General features: G+C 42.1%; 1 protein-coding gene across 1 annotated transcript; it reads right to left on the bottom strand.

Moving 5' to 3' along the window:
• Window positions 1-2,186: 2,186 nt before the first annotated feature.
• On the bottom strand, window positions 2,187-4,504 carry casp8l1 (caspase 8, apoptosis-related cysteine peptidase, like 1). Its single transcript, XM_077199912.1, has 6 exons — window positions 4,332-4,504; window positions 3,668-3,790; window positions 3,411-3,522; window positions 3,208-3,330; window positions 2,551-3,040; window positions 2,187-2,331 (listed from the first exon to the last, which is right to left on the bottom strand). Exons 2-6 carry the CDS (start codon window positions 3,788-3,790, stop codon window positions 2,187-2,189), a joined length of 993 nt encoding a protein of 330 aa, XP_077056027.1. The 5' UTR covers window positions 4,332-4,504.
• Window positions 4,505-17,360: the final 12,856 nt, after the last annotated feature.

Raw genomic sequence — 17,360 nt, forward strand, 5'->3', positions numbered from 1 at the left:
TAACCCCAATATAATTTTATTTAAAGGTTGTATCGGCGATTTCAGGCCCAAACAAAAATTATCACATTCATCTAATCTTTCCTAACGATCCGCTAGCTGCCCGCCCCATAAGCAGGCTGTCAAAAAAACACGTTTCTGTAGGCAGCCTAGGCTCTGAAATCTGCACACAAAAACAAATGGGTACAACCACCACTCAAAATCAAAATAAACAGTGTTCTAACCAATCACCGACAGGGGCGGGTGTTGTTTGTTTTTGCGCTCGTGCACGGCGCCTGCACGCAAAGTCGGAGCTGAAGAATAAGGCAGCGTCTATCAACCCTATGCTATCAACGGACCAGATACATTTAACATGAAGAGGCAATCCCCAAGAAGAGAAGGAGGATTAGGGTGAGGGAATACCCTCGTTTTTCGTCAGAGAAACGAATAATAATCGGGAAGGGTTTTGAACGGTGGAGAGAACTCAAAGAATTGAAACATTTTAAATCGGACACCGAGGTTGCACTGTTTCTTCTGGACAGGTGAGTAGCTTCTAGTGCTGACTCTTTTGTATGTGAACTGTGTGTGAAAATATAATTCTTGAAAAGTGAAGCTCGACTAAACTTGGATAGCCCTAGCGAATATCAGATTGTATGGATTTAGTGTGTGAGATTGGCATGCTAGTGAGCGAGTTGATTCTGACGAATTGGAATTCGTTGAGGGAGGGGCGAGCTAACTTTGTTTGTTTGGGATCTCGCTTCAAACACAAACAGAAGTGACTGTACCCACAATCGCTGATACAACCTTTAATATAAAAATTAAAAATAATTCCTATTCCAATAATACTGTACTGTAATATACAAAGTAGTTTTATCAATTAATAAAAAAATACTTTTATTATACAGAACAACAGTACAATTACAATACTATTATATTTATGCCTGTCTTAATTTCGGTGCTTTCTAATAGAGCAAACCCGTAGAGATGTCACCGTGTTCACAACATATAAATGAATCTTGGAAGAGGTTGAACATGTTCCGTGTTCAAATGCACCTACGTGACCCAAATGTATAGCACTTGTGGATCACGTGCTTGACACTTGACCATTTTGAGATACTAACTGTGCGTTCACACCGCCGCCGGCGAGAGCGTCAAAGTGGCCGGAAGTCATTCATTGTCAATGAGAGCTGGCGGCGAGCTCCGGCGAGAGCAGGGCGGCGCGTCTTGGACGGTGAGAGCGGCGAGGAGAGTTGAAGTCAGGTCAACTTTATGGTAATAAGCAATGACGCGGTTCGGCAGCAACCGGCGGCAACCAATCGGAATATAGAGGTGCTCCGTTTGAGAGGAGTCCAGAGAACGCAGTCCTGTAAAATTTGGTTCCGACCACATTAGTTCCCCAGCAAAATTGAGGAGGTTGATTATTTGAATTTGATAAGGCGCGCAACACTAGTATTTATAGGCAATATTTTCGGGCTAGAACGCTTGTTTTTCAGCGGGAATGCAAATTATAATAGCACTTAACCATGAACACAAAAGCCACACCACACAAATGGCTTTTAATTTGTTTATTTCATTAGCAAACATGTCACTATAATTGTTAAGTTTTTTCCATCGATCAATTTTCTGCAAAAATAACGATCGACATGCTTGTTTGATTTGTGGCCCCTTTAAATACAGTTGTAAAAAAGACCACGCGTTCGATCTACGTCAGAGCATCAGAGCGTCCACGAATCTTTCCACGGCGTCGCTGGCAGGGCGGCGAGAGCGAATTTTGCCGCTCTCGCCGGCGGCGGTGTGAACGTACAGTAAGGATATATACGGCATACAGCCGCAAGATGGAGCCATCGAAAGCAAGCCATTAGTAAACGCATCATTCGCCGTTTGTTTATTAACTGTTTGCGGCAATGTCGATATCAACGCAGTTCACGTGGGTCCCAGGTTGAAAAATACAGAAATCCGTATAAATACAGAAAAATCATATCTCCTGATCTCCAATTGATTTAACCTCTTGTCTCAGTGCTGTTCTATGCCTCTGATTTGTCAGCTAGGCCTAGTTATTTAAATACAGCAGTGGAATTGTAAATTAGGTAAATTATTAACTAATGGTTATCAACCATTATGACTTGAACTTCTATGGACCCAGCATAATAAGGAACAGGATGGCTTTGTTTAACCTATCATAAATTATAAAAAAAAAAAAAATTTAACAGTTAAGAGGAGGTTTGCTTCATGGGAAGGACCAGTTTTTTGGTTAGAGTGTAGCGAACCTCAGGCATCTGCTTGTTGGAACGCTGAATGATTTGGGAGCTCACTGCTCGATTCACCCTTGTCAAAATTGAGTGCATATCCTCTTTCCTGTCAAAAAAAGACGGAGATACAAACAAGTTACATGAGTAGGTTGTGGTGGACACATCAATACATATTAGTGTTTACAAATGCAAAATAGCCATATGCACTCGCATCTTTTGATAGTGCTTTGAATGATCAGACCACAATGTGTTTCCAAGATGATAAACTCACCCAAAATGGATGTTAACACCAAATGCAAAAATGATCAAAATAAAGACAACTCACCGTGGACAGCCAATTTCAAGCTGCTTGCAGAGCTCCTGGATATAGATAGACCCGTCTTCAGTGTGGCGAAACGACTGGTATTGTTCTACTGTGGCCATTCCGATTAGGAAATCACTGTGCGACGCAGGAATATAAGCATCCTCCTCAAATGTTTTATCTTCTGTCGTGCTCTCCTGTCCATCTGCCATCCACACACCTTGCTGGGCCTCATTACCCTGACAGGCCTGAATGAAGAAAAGCTTGGGCTTGCTAGCTAGTTTGCGGCATTCAGCAAAAGGCTGTGTGAGTTCATGAATCGGAACTTGTTTTCCATCTATTCCCAGAACAGAGCCTTTCTCTCCATGGGAGAGGATGCAGCAGACAAAGGCATTCAGCTCAGAGTGATCCCTCTCTGCAAACTCCTTTATCACATTTTGCATATCCGAGGCTCGCAAATCGGCCCGCACCTCAACTTTGAAAAACATGTTCTCAAACACTCTGGTAAGACTATCTAGGAGACAAAGTCAAATGTATAGTTAGGTCATTTTTGACATATTCAATAGTAGACTACCTTTTTAGTTCATGGTGACTTTAAAGTAGGGATCTGTATACAATATGCATACAACTACATATGTATTCAAATTTAGAAATTCGTATCCCTCAAACTACCCAAAATACCTTTATCTTTGTCTGTCCCTTTCCGGTTTTTAAGTGATGGACCCTCAAAGTTATAGTTGTTGATGATCAAACAATATCCACAAGGTCTTTTTGACATGGAATAAAATTCATTCTGTTTTGTCACTGTGAAAATAAGGACAGTTTAGGAGAAGCTTGGCATATATTCTAGTTTACTAACATAACACATATTATAAATGGCTTACCTGCATGCTTCTTTTTAGGGTAATGGTCAGAAATATTGCTGTTGGATTTAAGGGGCTTCCGCTTTCTTTTAGGTAAAATAGAAACACTTTGGTGTAGGTTTTCTTTGTCTACCTATATGGTAAAAATAAATAAATAGACACATAATAGCATAATAATTTATTACAATGGTTCAGAAATATAATTTTATCAAATAGCATGTAGCCTATCTATAAAAAATAACAGGACATTTCTAGTCTTAATTAAATTAAAATCTTACTTGTGATTTCTTCCTTACAGCCTTCTTTCTTTGTGATTCGTCTGATGCTTTGCCCTTATTTTGCTCATTCTTGGTAGCCTGACTTATCTGATCATTGTTGCTGACATGGCCAGTTTCATCCATCTAAGTAATTAAAAGAAAAACCGTAATGCTATTTATTTATTTAAAAACAGTAATGCTATTTGTTTATTTATTTCGAGCAATACAATAGCACATAACACGACAATAAAGAAGCATTTTAGATTAAACAATACGACTATTTAAATTAACCATACTTTAACAACTTCAATCCATCTATTGCTCGAAACGGAGTGGGCAGAAGTCAGACTTATTAAAACCCACCCCGGTTGGTTACAGTTAACAGGGGAAAAAAACACAAAAACAAAAAAGAAGAAAAACAAAGGTAGCTAACTTACTTCCTTAATTATACCAACAGTAGTAATATGTCAACAGAATGTAAAATGTCAACAGAATCATTAGATGTTTGTATATCGACACATATTATAATATTACCCAATACACGGTTTTAAAACAATGTAACATATTAAAAAACATTGTGCGCAGTGCGTGGAGTCATTGAAGCAGGAGTTTTTTCGCGCGCTTTTGTGCAGATACAAAAATATAAACGTAAACATACGAGTAAATGAATGAGTAGCCTACTTACCTCCAAGAAAAGTGCTAGATTGGCTTATGAAACAACGCAGATGAGTCTAGTAGGATATATTTAGATTTTGCAGGCGTTCTGTGGACTTGGAGACTTAGTTTACGAGTGGAGTGGGGAGGCGAGTGAGGGAGTCAGAGAGATGGAAAGGCAGAGGGAGACAATCTCCGCCCTCCGAAAGAAAGTTAAATGGCCGCCATAAATAATATCTCCTATCGACGAGAGTTGCATGCAGGCGGGAGGAGCCATAGACATCATAGATATTATATGATTGTCTATGATATGATAGACATCATAATATCTATGGGAGGAGCTGCTAACGGACGTGTCGGACACTGATTCCCGTAGTGACGCTCGTGCTGTGTTTGCAGACTTTAACGTTACCACAGCTGAAGTGAAATAAATTCAATATTTGTCAAATACACAGACGTTTCAGGTACTTTTCTATGTAGTAACTGTGCTTAATAGCCTACAACGTCTGTTTCAGCAAGAATAAAGTTCAACATTTGCCTATACTACTTACCAATGAAGTGGTGTTTTTTTAATACATTTTATTTCGATAAACATGATACAATATTTAAAGGTGCTATATGAAGCTTTTCTTCTAAAATGAATCCTTTTTTTATTGCCTGTGTGTGAAGGGGCTGTAATCACAGATTACAATGATCCACTTGTCGGGTTCAGCTATTACCTCTGAAGGCCAGTATTCCTATTTCTATGTGAAGGCTCCGGGTCGGATTTACCAGAGAATGTCTAATATGGGGAGAAGTTTCACTGGCAGTAAACTTCCGGGTTCTGAACTTGTTGCAGTTGCACTCTGGCTCCATATGAGGGCGCTCACAGGACGAGTGGAGAATGAATGGAGGTCTGTGGAGCTATACCCCTAAAAGTCCACTTTTCTCAGGATATAATTTTTTGTCTAGTAATTTGAATGTTGTTTTCGAAAGGAGATGCAAAGAAATTACAGATTACTGGGTGTTGGGTTTTTTCACTTATTTGCTTTAAAAAGTCTTTTAAAATGGCAATGACGTCATACACATCGTACAACCAAAGAACTGCTTTACGGCAATCCTTCAGTCACTTTGGTGCTTTGCGATCTGCACTTTCTTTTCTCTCGAGGCATCGACAACACCGCTGACACAGGTAAATACACGTGCTAGACGAGTTTTTGTTTTGTTTTTTTAAAAGACCACGCCGAAAATACTTCGGATGCCACGATGCCATCAAGCGGTATCTCTGGACGTAATCAGTCCTTCACTGACCAATCAAAGTCCATTAGCAGAATGCTAGCGTGTTATGGGCAACCACGACTCAACCTGTAAGAAATCGAAAGGACATAAGTACTTGTTCATTCAACTTTGGACCTATAACATGTTGAACTTGCAAAATCTACATTCAAATCTGAGATGTCTCAACGGCAATCGGGTGAAATGGTGCTTTTCCACTGCATGGTACGGTAAGGTACGGCTCGCTTCGGCTCGCTTTAAATGGTACCACCTCGGTTGAGGTTCCAAGCGTACCGTACCGATACTAAAATGTGACGTGGAAGCACTGTAGATCACTGATTGGTCAGACAGACAGAATCGTCACTACCAGCGTCATTGTATTTGCGAGACATCAAACCCGCTAGATTTAAATAGCCAGTAACAGCCACTGCTGTAGCACCTGTTTTAAAACTACTTCCTTGACTTGCTTGAAGAAAAAAACTTCCAAAAAAGAAATGGCTGAATCGTGGTCAGTGTACGAGAAGCGCAGACGTTCCTCTTGTTAGTTGCCGAGGAGCGGATAAACTATAACGATCAGTCATAATCTCACCCACTAGAAGCGGTACTAACTGCAGTGGAAAAGGAACCGAGCTAAAGCGAACCGTGCCGTGCCGAGCCGAACCGTACTGAGCCGTACCGAGCCGTACCATGCAGTGGAAAAGCGCCAAAAAAAACAAATTTAGCCGTCTAGACCCATAGACTCCCATTCATTTTGCACTCGGACTATCGCCCCTCAGTGGAACTCTGGTGTAACTACAACCAAAATTCGGTACAATAGGGCTTAATAGGGAGTGGCGAGGCTTTTCTTAGACGACTTTGGATTTACTGCGAAATCCATCTGATGTGACGTACATGCGCGCTCCCGAGCCTCTCTCCTTTTTATATTATGTGACGGCACTGCAGCTAACTACATGGAGTCTGATAACACCAAAAAACTACCTGCCTCCAGCAAAACACAGACTCCAACACAAACTCCACACACACACATATATATAGTATATATATATATATAAGTTTTATCTGCTGAAGCTCGTCAGGCCAAACGTGAATCGGATCAACTTCGGACGAAAACACGGATCAACATCGGCAGAGCGTTTGAATTATGGAGATACTGCCGCTTTGGTTTAGATAGGTATATATTTAGGTATAAAACAGACCCGGAGTTGGTTTTCATCCCTATTGTGATGCTTTCTCCGGTGTGTTGAAAGTCTCAGTGTGGCCAGTACCATGAGTGCTCGCTCTTGAGTTCGATCACGCGCACGAGCGCTCTTGTAAAAATTAGTTGCAATCTGAAACATAACCACTATAGGCCGCTAAAAACTACACATAGCCCCTTTAACATAGCGACTACGTACATGAAAATAGATTTTACTGTTATAAAAACAGATTTATGAGCATTAGTGGAACTGAAGGTGTGAGTAAACTGTGACTGTAAAAAATCGTTTTGCAACTTTTTTGTCAGGGCTGAACAGCAATGAAAATTACCCATGATACTCACCCTCAAGTCATCCTAGGTGTATATGACATTCTTCTTTCAGACAAATATAATCAGAGTTATATTAAAAAATGTCCTGGCTCTTCCAAGCTTTATAATGGCAGGTTATGTTTTGAAGTCGATCAAAGTGCATCCATCCATGATAAAAGTGCTCCACACGGCTCTGGGGTGTTAATAAAGACCTTTTGAAGTGAAGCGATGTGTTCGTGGAAGAAAATATTTATCGACTAAAATAACTAGCTTCCGTCAGATGGCCGTACAGCGTACGGATTTGTCGGAGGGAAAGAGAAATGTCAGAGGAGTTTGAGTTTATTGCCCAGCCCTGTTTGTTTGAACCGCGAGAGACGTCTAAACATACGATACGTATACATCCTACGTCATACATGCGTCACGGGTTGCTCTTGTGGCCCATACGGCCATCTGCCGGAATCTATTTTATTCGATAAAGTATGATAATAAATATGGATATTTTTCTTACACAAATGCATCGCTTCACTTCAGAAGGTCTTTATTAACCCCCGGAGCTGTGTGGAGGACTTTTATCAGGGATGGATGCACTTTGATGGACTTCAAAACTAAACCGGCCATTCATACGGCTCCAGCAGGATCTGTCATTAAAGGGCAGAATTTTAGGCTAATAGCCAAAGCTGAGGGCTTGTCAAAGTACCAATACGCTGCTCTTTCTTTGAGTGTGGACACCTCCATTCTTACAAACACTTTGTTAGAAGCTCATTTTGTCATAAAATCTGTACTTATGAACACCATTCAGAAGGGGGGTTTAAACTTTCTTGATTTTACTTCTTTAAACAACACCTTTAAAATAAATTGGATAAAGACCGTTATTAATACGCTCGCATCTATCTGGAATCTGATCGCTAATATCATTTTTTAAAATATATTTACAATTTATAAATTTGGGGTTTTAAAATTCTTATTAACCTGTAATGATAATGAAAATCCCTATGAAATTATCCCTTTTCATAGGCAAATGTTATTAGCTTGGTCCCTCATAGTAGTGTATGGGTGACTTGTGTCAAAAATGATTTATGACCCCTGATTTATGGGATGACAGGATATTACAGGTGGTATGTGATCTTTGACCATGTGTGGTTTGTGTGTGTGTGTGTGTGTGTGTGTGTGTGTGTGTGTGTGTGTGTGTGTGTGTGTGTGTGTGTGTGTGTGTGTGTGTGTGTGTGTGTGTGTGTGTGTGTGTGTGTGTGTGTGTGTGTGTGTGTGTGTGTGTGTGTGTGTGTGTGTGTGTGTGTGTGTGTGTTTATGACCCCCAATCTGCTTGGTGTGACTGATAGGATTGTTTTTTCAGGGGATGTTTTTATTATAGCAAGATAATGTTCACAGAGCGATGAAATTATGAACAGAGGATCGTTGGATATGATTTTCAGATGGATCAGTATCGTCCATAATGTCTGAGAGAATGAAACAAATGAGTTTAAAGAAAAAGCACTGATGACAAATAAATCACATAAATACATGTTATAACACATATTAATTTTATTAAGTATTTTAAAGTAAGTTAATGGTTACACAGATAAATAAAACATAAATTAGTGAATAATAGTTAATATTATTTGAAATAAGATGTTAAATTATCCAAAATATACTGTCTTTCACATTTAAATAAAACATAAATTAGTGAATAGTTCATATTATTTGAAATAAGATGTTAATTTATCAAGTATAAGCATTTTAATCTAATACACCACAATATACTGTCTTACACAGATAAATAAAACATAAAATAATGAATAATAGTTCATATTATTTGAAATAACATGTTAAATCTAATACATCAGCGATATAGGGTCATGTTGTGGACACCACAATATACTGTCTTATGCACATAAATAAAACATATAAAATAAATGAAACAAGCTGTTAAATTGACTATAAGTATTTTAATCAAATACACCACGAAATACTGTCTTACATAGATAAATAAAACATAAAATAGCGAATAATAGTCCATATTATTTCAAATAAGATGTTCAATTATCAAGTATTTTAAAGTTAGTTTTTAAAACATATGTTGAAGTGAACTTACCATTGGTGAAATTGGGGTCTTTTTGTCTCTGGTTAAAATCACAGATCCTTGAATTTCTGAGAAGAGAAGTCTGCTGTCCGGTTGCTAAATTGAAAATGAAGATTGTTTCCATCATGGCAGGGGCACCGGCCCTCCCCTTTCTCTCTGTGTAGTTGCTATGTATTAGCATTTGCAGTTTGTTTCAGGAAACATCAAGCAATTAAAAGATAGGCCGAACACCTGGTGTTCTACAATCAAAGACCACAACTGTCTCCTATCATAAAATCTCCTGATCTGAAGCATTCCTGTCTGTGGAGGTGTGTATCTGGTTTGTGTGGTGTTGCTAGAATCATTTGAATAGGGTTTTACAGTAGTTTTTATTATCGACTGATTAAAAGCATCAGACAATTGTCTCCTACACTGGTGAATGCAGTCTGGTACCAAGTAGAGATCATTTTGGCACTTTCCTCTCGCCCCCTCCATCCTTCCTTTCCTGGCCCCATCTTGTTTTTCTTGGAGAAAGAAAGAAATCAGCACCCCAATAATGACACCTCAATTCTGACACCTTTTGAAGAGCAGATTTCTTTTTCTAACATTTAAACTTAGAACACATTATTAGAACACCCTTTGACTTTATGAATACACATAAATGACAGCTTAATGATTTTTATATTTTTGTGTATTTATTGAAATAATGCATTTAGGCCTACCATTTTTACACTTGTGTTACCTCATTTCTTTGGCAATATTAAAGGTTTTTAAGAAATATATATATTTTTTAAATTCAGCACATGTAGTCAGAAATGATTAAGGAGATTATGTTTTATTTATTTTAATCAGGTTTGTTAAAAGTATGATTGAATGATGTTAGTTCATCTGCGCTATATGTATTTGCTATAACAATGAAAATATTTGAAAAAAATAGTTAACATCAAGTAATTATGCAATCCTTTAAATCTTAACTTTGAGTGCATCAGAATTAAATGGATGTAAAATTATTATCAGGTCACATGTGACATTTTATTTAACGTTCCATAAAAAGACAGTAACACCAATGACACACATAAGGCCAAAGATCATTATTCTTCAACTATAATTAAGTAGATGAGACTAAATCGTTACATTTGGCATACAGTACAATCTAAATGAATAGCTTTGAATAACATTTATCTATAAATGGGAGTCACCGCCGTCACTGGGGTTAACCATAAGAAAAGTAAAACCCGGTGACAAATTTCATGAAAAATTCATTTTACAAAATGGATGCTATACAAGGTATCAAACCACATCTTGTCAATCATGCTTGGGCCAGTCTTTTATTCGGGGTGGCACTTGATTGTCAAAAACTACTATTTTAAAACTCACGAGAAAAGATGTTCATTCATTCACACACAGGCGCGATTCATATTTTAAATAAATAATTTAAACAGTCTGTCGTAAACAACAGCGCACAATTAAAAAAAGCACATCTGTGCCATTCATGCACACACATAACGTTACACGCGATTCATATTTAAACAGTCTTTTTGCGTTTACACTACCCAGATAACACAGGTAGCCTACGTCTGGCAGACATCGGCCCAACATCGAGCGTCGGCAATGGCATCCCTCCCAATAACATCGCAGAGGCATGATCGGCCAGACATAGGCAGATCTCCTGTCAGTCAGTGCTCTATTCCCCCGCTCCGTTACAGCGGATTTGGGTCGGCCCAGTACGGGAGGCCGATGTCGCGTTTGCGCGGGTTCTTTGCAGTCAAACAACAAAATGTCTTTTATAATTAACCATTTTGATAAAAGATGTGATATAAATATGAGAAATGGCTCTTTTTAGACATGTATAATAGTAGAGCTGTAGGCTGCACAATTTAAAACTCTCGGTCTCAGACATGCTCAGCACATTTATCATTTGTCAGGTGAGTGAACAGAGAACCCAAACGCAAAGGTGAGCTGATATTCTTTTAATCTCAGTTCAGGAGAAACAACACAGGTGGTCGCTTGGCAAAACTTGAACAGAAGACAGTCCTTGGTAAATGTTACAAAAAGTCTCTCAATTAATGAAACAGAAATTCTTGGCTACAGCCGAAACAGGAATCCCAGATGATAGAGACAGGCTGGGTCCGTAGAGAGGGTGCGGGAACGCCAAACCGAAGACCACTAACGTTTACCGAGGCCTTGGATAAGCAGAGGCGAAGCACAAAGTCATCTGAATAATTCTGACTGCAGGCGAGACCAGACAAGACAGGACAGGATACAAAACCACTGGATCAATGAACAGGTAGATACACAGCATTTGGCAATAATCTGACAAAGAACAAAAGAAAAGGAAAGCCCAGAAATAGGGAGTAGAATTAGAGAAAGTGGGAAACAGGTGCGGAGAAGAGGAACAGATGGGATAATGAGAAACGGCTGGAGATGAATGAGATAATGAGTGTGAATGAGTGTGTGTACGAGGATGCAATAACAAATATGACCAGTAGAGGGAGGTAGAGTAAAGGAGAAGGATACCAGGATCATGACAGTACCCCCCCCTCAAGGAGCGCCCCCTGGCGCAGATGAGGAGGAAGACTGGCGGGAGCGGTAGAAGTCATCAATCAGCGAGCGGTCCAGGACGTCCCGGGATGGAATCCAACTTCTCTCTTCAGGGCCGTAACCCTCCCAATCCAACAGATACTGATGGCCACGACCTCGAGGGCGGACGTCAAGAATCTTGCGAACCCTATAGACGGGAGTACCCTCAACTCGGATAGGAGAAGTGACAGGACGAGGAGGGGCGCGAATAACGGGCTTTATACAGGACACATGGAAGACCGGGTGAATGCGCCGAAGGTTAGCGGATAACTTCAGTTTGACAGAGACAGGACTAAGAATTTCAAGGACACGAAACGGACCGACAAACTTTGGTGCCAGTTTACGTGAAGAGGATTGGAGAGGAAGTTTGGTAGAGGACAGCCAACTCTCTGACCCACAGAATACCGAGGGCTCTTGACTCGACGTCTATTAGCAAACCGTCGGGTACGGGAACGGGACTTGCAAAGAGCAGATCTAACCCCTCTCCAAGTGCGTTTAGCACGCTGAATAAAGGCTTGGACGGATGGTAATTTAGAGTCGGAGTCTTGTGAGGAGAATAGCGGGGGCTGGTAACCAAGGCAACACTGAAACGGGGATAACCCTGTAGCGGAGGACGGTGCGGAATTAAAGGCATACTCAGCCCAGGGAAGCTGTTCAGACCAGGAGGCAGGGTTACGCAACGTGAGGCTGCGGAGAATACGACCGATAGTCTGGTTAGCTCGTTCGGCCTGGCCATTGGTCTGAGGGTGAAAACCGGAGGAGAGACTCGCCGACGCACCAATCAAACGACAAAACTCCTTCCAAAATAAGGAGGCAAATTGGGGACCTCTATCGTAAACAACATCCGTGGGGAGACCATGGATTTTAAAAATCTTGTCGACGACAATTTGGGCCGTCTCCTTCGCAGAGGGGAGTTTGGGTAACGGAACGAAACGAGCGGTCTTAGAAAAACGGTCAACAACAATAAGTATCACGGTGTTCCCCTCAGAAGGAGGAAGACCCGTGATAAAATCCATAGCGATGTGCGACCATGGGCGAAAGGGCAACGGGAGAGGACGTAGCAGACCGGCTGGAGGAGAATTACGAGACTTAGTCTGAGCGCAGACTGTACACGAGGCAATGAAACGACGAACATCACGCTCATAAGTGGGCCACCAAAACCTCTGGCGAACGGCGGCGACGGTGCCCCGGACGCCGGGATGGGCGAAGAGTTTGGAGGAGTGCCCCCACTGGAGGACAGCTAGACGAGCAGAGGGCGGAACGAATAAAAGTCCCTTGGGACAAAGACGAGGAGTAACGGCGTGGGTAAGAGCGCGCTTAACTAAACGTTCTATTCCCCAGACAGCTGCACCCATCACCATGCCCTGAGGAAGGATCTCCTCCATACAGGGAACAGCCTCGGGGGAAGAAAACAGTCGTGAGAGAGCATCCGGCTTGAGGTTCTTAGAGCCGGGACGGTATGAGATAGAGAAATTGAAGCGCGTAAAGAAAAGTGCCCAACGGGCCTGACGAGCGCACAGTCTCTTTGCAGAGCGAATGTACTCTAAATTTCTATGGTCCGTCCAGACAATGAATGGAACAGCGGTACCCTCAAGCCAGTGACGCCACTCACCGAGAGCTAAACGAATGGCCAATAATTCACGATTGCCCACGTCATAATTTCGTTCGGCGGGTGAGAAACGGTGCGAGAAATACGCGCAGGGGTGAATCTTGCCATCAGAGTGTGAGCGTTGGGAGAGGACAGCTCCCATGCCCACCTCAGACGCGTCAACCTCAACTATGAATTGTCTGGAGACATCGGGAGTTCGTAAAATCGGGGCGGACGAAAAAAGCAATTTCAGACGATCAGATACAGCTTGCGCATCCTCCGTCCAGGAAAATCGGACCTTGGAAGACGTAAGGGCAGAAAGAGGCGCGGCAATCTGGCTAAAGTTGCGGATAAACCGACGATAAAAATTTGCGAAACCTAAAAAGTGCTGTAGGGCGACGCGCGACTCGGGAACTGGCCATTCTGTAACGGCACGTACCTTGGAAACGTCCATATTAATACCCTCAGCAGAAATCACAGATCCGAGAAAAGGAATAGACTGCGCGTGAAATTCACATTTCTCGGCCTTAACGAACAGCCGATTCTCGAGGAGACGTTGGAGAACCTGACGAACGTGTTTAGTGTGCACTTGGAGAGAGGGAGAGAAAATCAAAATATCGTCAAGATAGACAAATACGAAAATGTTTAACATGTCTCTGAGAACGTCATTAATCAACGCCTGGAACACGGCAGGAGCGTTGACCAAACCGAAAGGGAGAACCCGGTATTCAAAGTGCCCTAAGGGGGTGTTAAACGCCGTCTTCCACTCGTCCCCTTCCCTGATGCGGATCAGATGGTACGCATTACGAAGATCTAGTTTAGTAAAGACCTTGGCCCCCTGCAAGATCTCGAAGGCAGATGACATGAGTGGCAAGGGATAGCGATTCTTGACTGTGATGTCATTTAAACCTCGATAATCTATGCAGGGACGTAATGAACCATCTTTCTTTTTAACGAAAAAAAAACCCGCACCGGCAGGGGAGGAGGAAGGAACAATAGTGCCAGCGTCGAGCGAGTCGGACAGATACTTCTCGAGAGCCTCGCGTTCTGGGACAGAGAGAGAATAGAGTCTCCCGCGAGGGGGAGTAGTACCAGGAAGGAGGTCGATGCCACAGTCATACGGCCGATGGGGAGGGAGAGAAGTGGCCCTGGAACGACTAAAGATCGCTCGAAGATCATGGTACTCCTCCGGGACCCTTGACAAATCACCTGGCTCCTCCTGAAAAACAGAAACAGAAGAGACAGGAGGAACAGCAGACAGCAAACATTTAACATGACACGACAAACTCCAAGAAAGAATAGAGCCATTAGACCAATTAATCTGAGGATTATGTTCAACTAACCAGGGATGGCCTAAAACAATATGATTAAAAGGTGAATGTAGAACTAGAAAAGAAATTGTCTCTTGATGATTGCCTGAGACGGTGAGACTCACCGGGGCAGTAGAATATCGCACTCGAGAGAGAATACTACCATCGAGGGCGTGGACAGGGGAGGATTCCTTAGGAATAATGAGGGGAATCTCCTGCTCTCGAGCCCAGGTCTCATCAATGAAATTGCCTTCGGCGCCAGAGTCGATTAGGACCAAACATGAGACGGAAACTCCTGGACAGCGGAGACGGGCCGGAAAAGTAGTGCGAGTGCGTAGCGGAAGGTCTAGGGTAGAAGCGCTCACCAGTAACCCTCTCTCTACTGGTGAGCCCTGGCTTTTACCGGGCAGGTGGCGACAAGATGGGAGGTAGATCCACAGTACATACACAGCCCGGCCACAATACGGCGTTGGCGCTCAGCAGCGGAGATACGCAACCCTCCCAGTTGCATGGGCTCGGTCTCGGCAGTGGCGGAGGAAGCTGAGGAGGTCGGAGAAGCAGATAGAAAAGACCTATCAAAACCGCGGCTGCGGCGGCGAACCTCAAAACGCTTCTCCACTCGAATGGCCATGTCGATCAGGGTGTCCAGTTGAGTAGGGCTTGCGCGGGCTAGGATCTCGTCCTTGACGTCGGCGTTAAGTCCCTCGAGAAAACGGGCTACCAGAGCGGGCTCGTTCCAATCACAGGAAGCAGACAGGGTTCGGAATTCAATAGAAAAATCTGCCGCAATCCTTCTCCCCTGGCGGAGAGAAGACAAAAGCCGGGAAGCTTCCGTGCCACTAGCAGAGCGGTCAAAGACACGTTACATCTCCTCTTTGAGGGAGGAATATCGGCTGAGACATTCGGCCTCGGAGCTCCAGACAGCTGTTCCCCATTCTCGCGCACGGCCAGTCAGCAGGGAGATGATGAAGGCGATGCGAGAGCGATCATTAGCGTACGTGGTAGTCTGTAGTGAAAAGACAACCTCACACTGGGTTAAGAAGGATCGACACTCCTTAGGCTCACCGGAATAACACGGCGGATTGTTCACTCTAGGTTCAGAAACATCAGGACTCCTTGCCGGAGATGAATCGACCCGGAGATGATGAAGCTGTTGAGAAATCTCTGACATGCGAGCCGCGAGAGAGTCCATGGCATGACGAGTGACGGCTAGTTCATCCTCATGTCGTCCCAGCATGGCTCCCTGGATCTCGAGTGCCGACTGAAGAGAAGCGTCCTTCGCTGGGTCCATCGTGGTCAGATTATTCTGTCAGGTGAGTGAACAGAGAACCCAAACGCAAAGGTGAGCTGATATTCTTTTAATCTCAGTTCAGGAGAAACAACACAGGTGGTCGCTTGGCAAAACTTGAACAGAAGACAGTCCTTGGTAAATGTAACAAAAAGTCTCTCAATTAATGAAACAGAAATTCTTGGCTACAGCCGAAACAGGAATCCCAGATGATAGAGACAGGCTGGGTCCGTAGAGAGGGTGCGGGAACGCCAAACCGAAGACCACTCACGTTTACCGAGGCCTTGGATAAGCAGAGGCGAAGCACAAAGTCATCTGAATAATTCTGACTGCAGGCGAGACCAGACAAGACAGGACAGGACAGGACAGGATACAAAACCACTGGATCAATGAACAGGTAGATACACAGCATTTGGCAATAATCTGACAAAGAACAAAGGAAAAGGAAAGCCTAGAAATAGGGAGTAGAATTAGAGAAAGTGGGAAACAGGTGCGGAGAAGAGGAACAGATGGGATAATGAGAAACGGCTGGAGATGAATGAGATAATGAGTGTGAATGAGTGTGTGTACGAGGATGCAATAACAAATATGACCAGCAGAGGGAGGTAGAGTAAAGGAGAAGGATACCAGGATCATGACATCATTCGCGTAGGCTATTATTTAAAGTTCCCTTGGACTTATTCATTCACAAAAGAAAATTGGTGTCCTTAAATTTAGGATTTTTCCTCATTTTTTAAATTAAGGCATTAAGATCAATTTCCAAAAGATGATTTTTTATTACGCTTTTTAGTCAACTTTAGCATGGGTGTGTTCACTTATGCTATCCACTGTATTGTGGTGTCCACAAGATGACCCTATATCGTGGATGTATTACATAAAAATACTTATACTTAAAAAATGTATTTATTTAACCGCCAAGCTTTTTATTTCTTAAAAACTAACTTGTGACATTTCATCTGCTCAGAAAGATTTAAGGATCTGTTACTTTAACCAGGACTTTAACTTACTTTAAAATAATTCATAAAATTAACACCTTATTTCATAGATTTTATGTGATTTTATGTGAAAACAGTGCCTTTCTTCATCTAAATAAAATCACGATAAGAAAATCCGAGTCTTGTTTCAGGAGGAGTCTGTTTCTATGCCATATGTAATTACTTGAATGGTTTTGTAAGTGACATTCCCTGGAAAAAAGTTTGGAAATTACCTCACAAACCTGATAACAAACAAAATTTGAGAAATTACCTTTAAGTTAATTCATAGGTTTTACCCAGATAAGTGCTCTCTCAAAAGACTTAAGAATGTATTTTGAATCTATTGAGTTCTCTAAAAACGTAGAATCTATAAGAACAGTGGCTGTGTTTAAGGACTTTTTAAGGAACTTAATCTGGATTGAAAGACTGGAGGACTGTGGTGTATTGTGTTATGACAATGACGATTTCTTTTCATCAATCATTTAATAAAAATAAAAAAATAATAA

The sequence above is a fragment of the Siphateles boraxobius genome, unplaced genomic scaffold (genome assembly GCF_051911475.1).
Source record: "Siphateles boraxobius isolate OS27281-9 unplaced genomic scaffold, OSU_SipBor_1 41, whole genome shotgun sequence".
Taxonomy (NCBI): domain Eukaryota; kingdom Metazoa; phylum Chordata; class Actinopteri; order Cypriniformes; family Leuciscidae; genus Siphateles; species Siphateles boraxobius.

What these genes read in the sequence shown, in the direction of transcription:
- casp8l1 (XM_077199912.1), bottom strand. Translation starts at nt 3,790, where the DNA reads ATGGATGAAACTGGCCATGTCAGCAACAATGATCAGATAAGTCAGGCT. An exon ending in CCCTAAAAAGAAGCATGCAG is followed by an intron (nt 3,331 to 3,410) that starts GTAAGCCATTTA and finishes TTATTTTCACAG; the next exon opens with TGACAAAACAGAATGAATTT. An exon ending in AGGGACAGACAAAGATAAAG is followed by an intron (nt 3,041 to 3,207) that starts GTATTTTGGGTA and finishes TTTGTCTCCTAG; the next exon opens with ATAGTCTTACCAGAGTGTTT.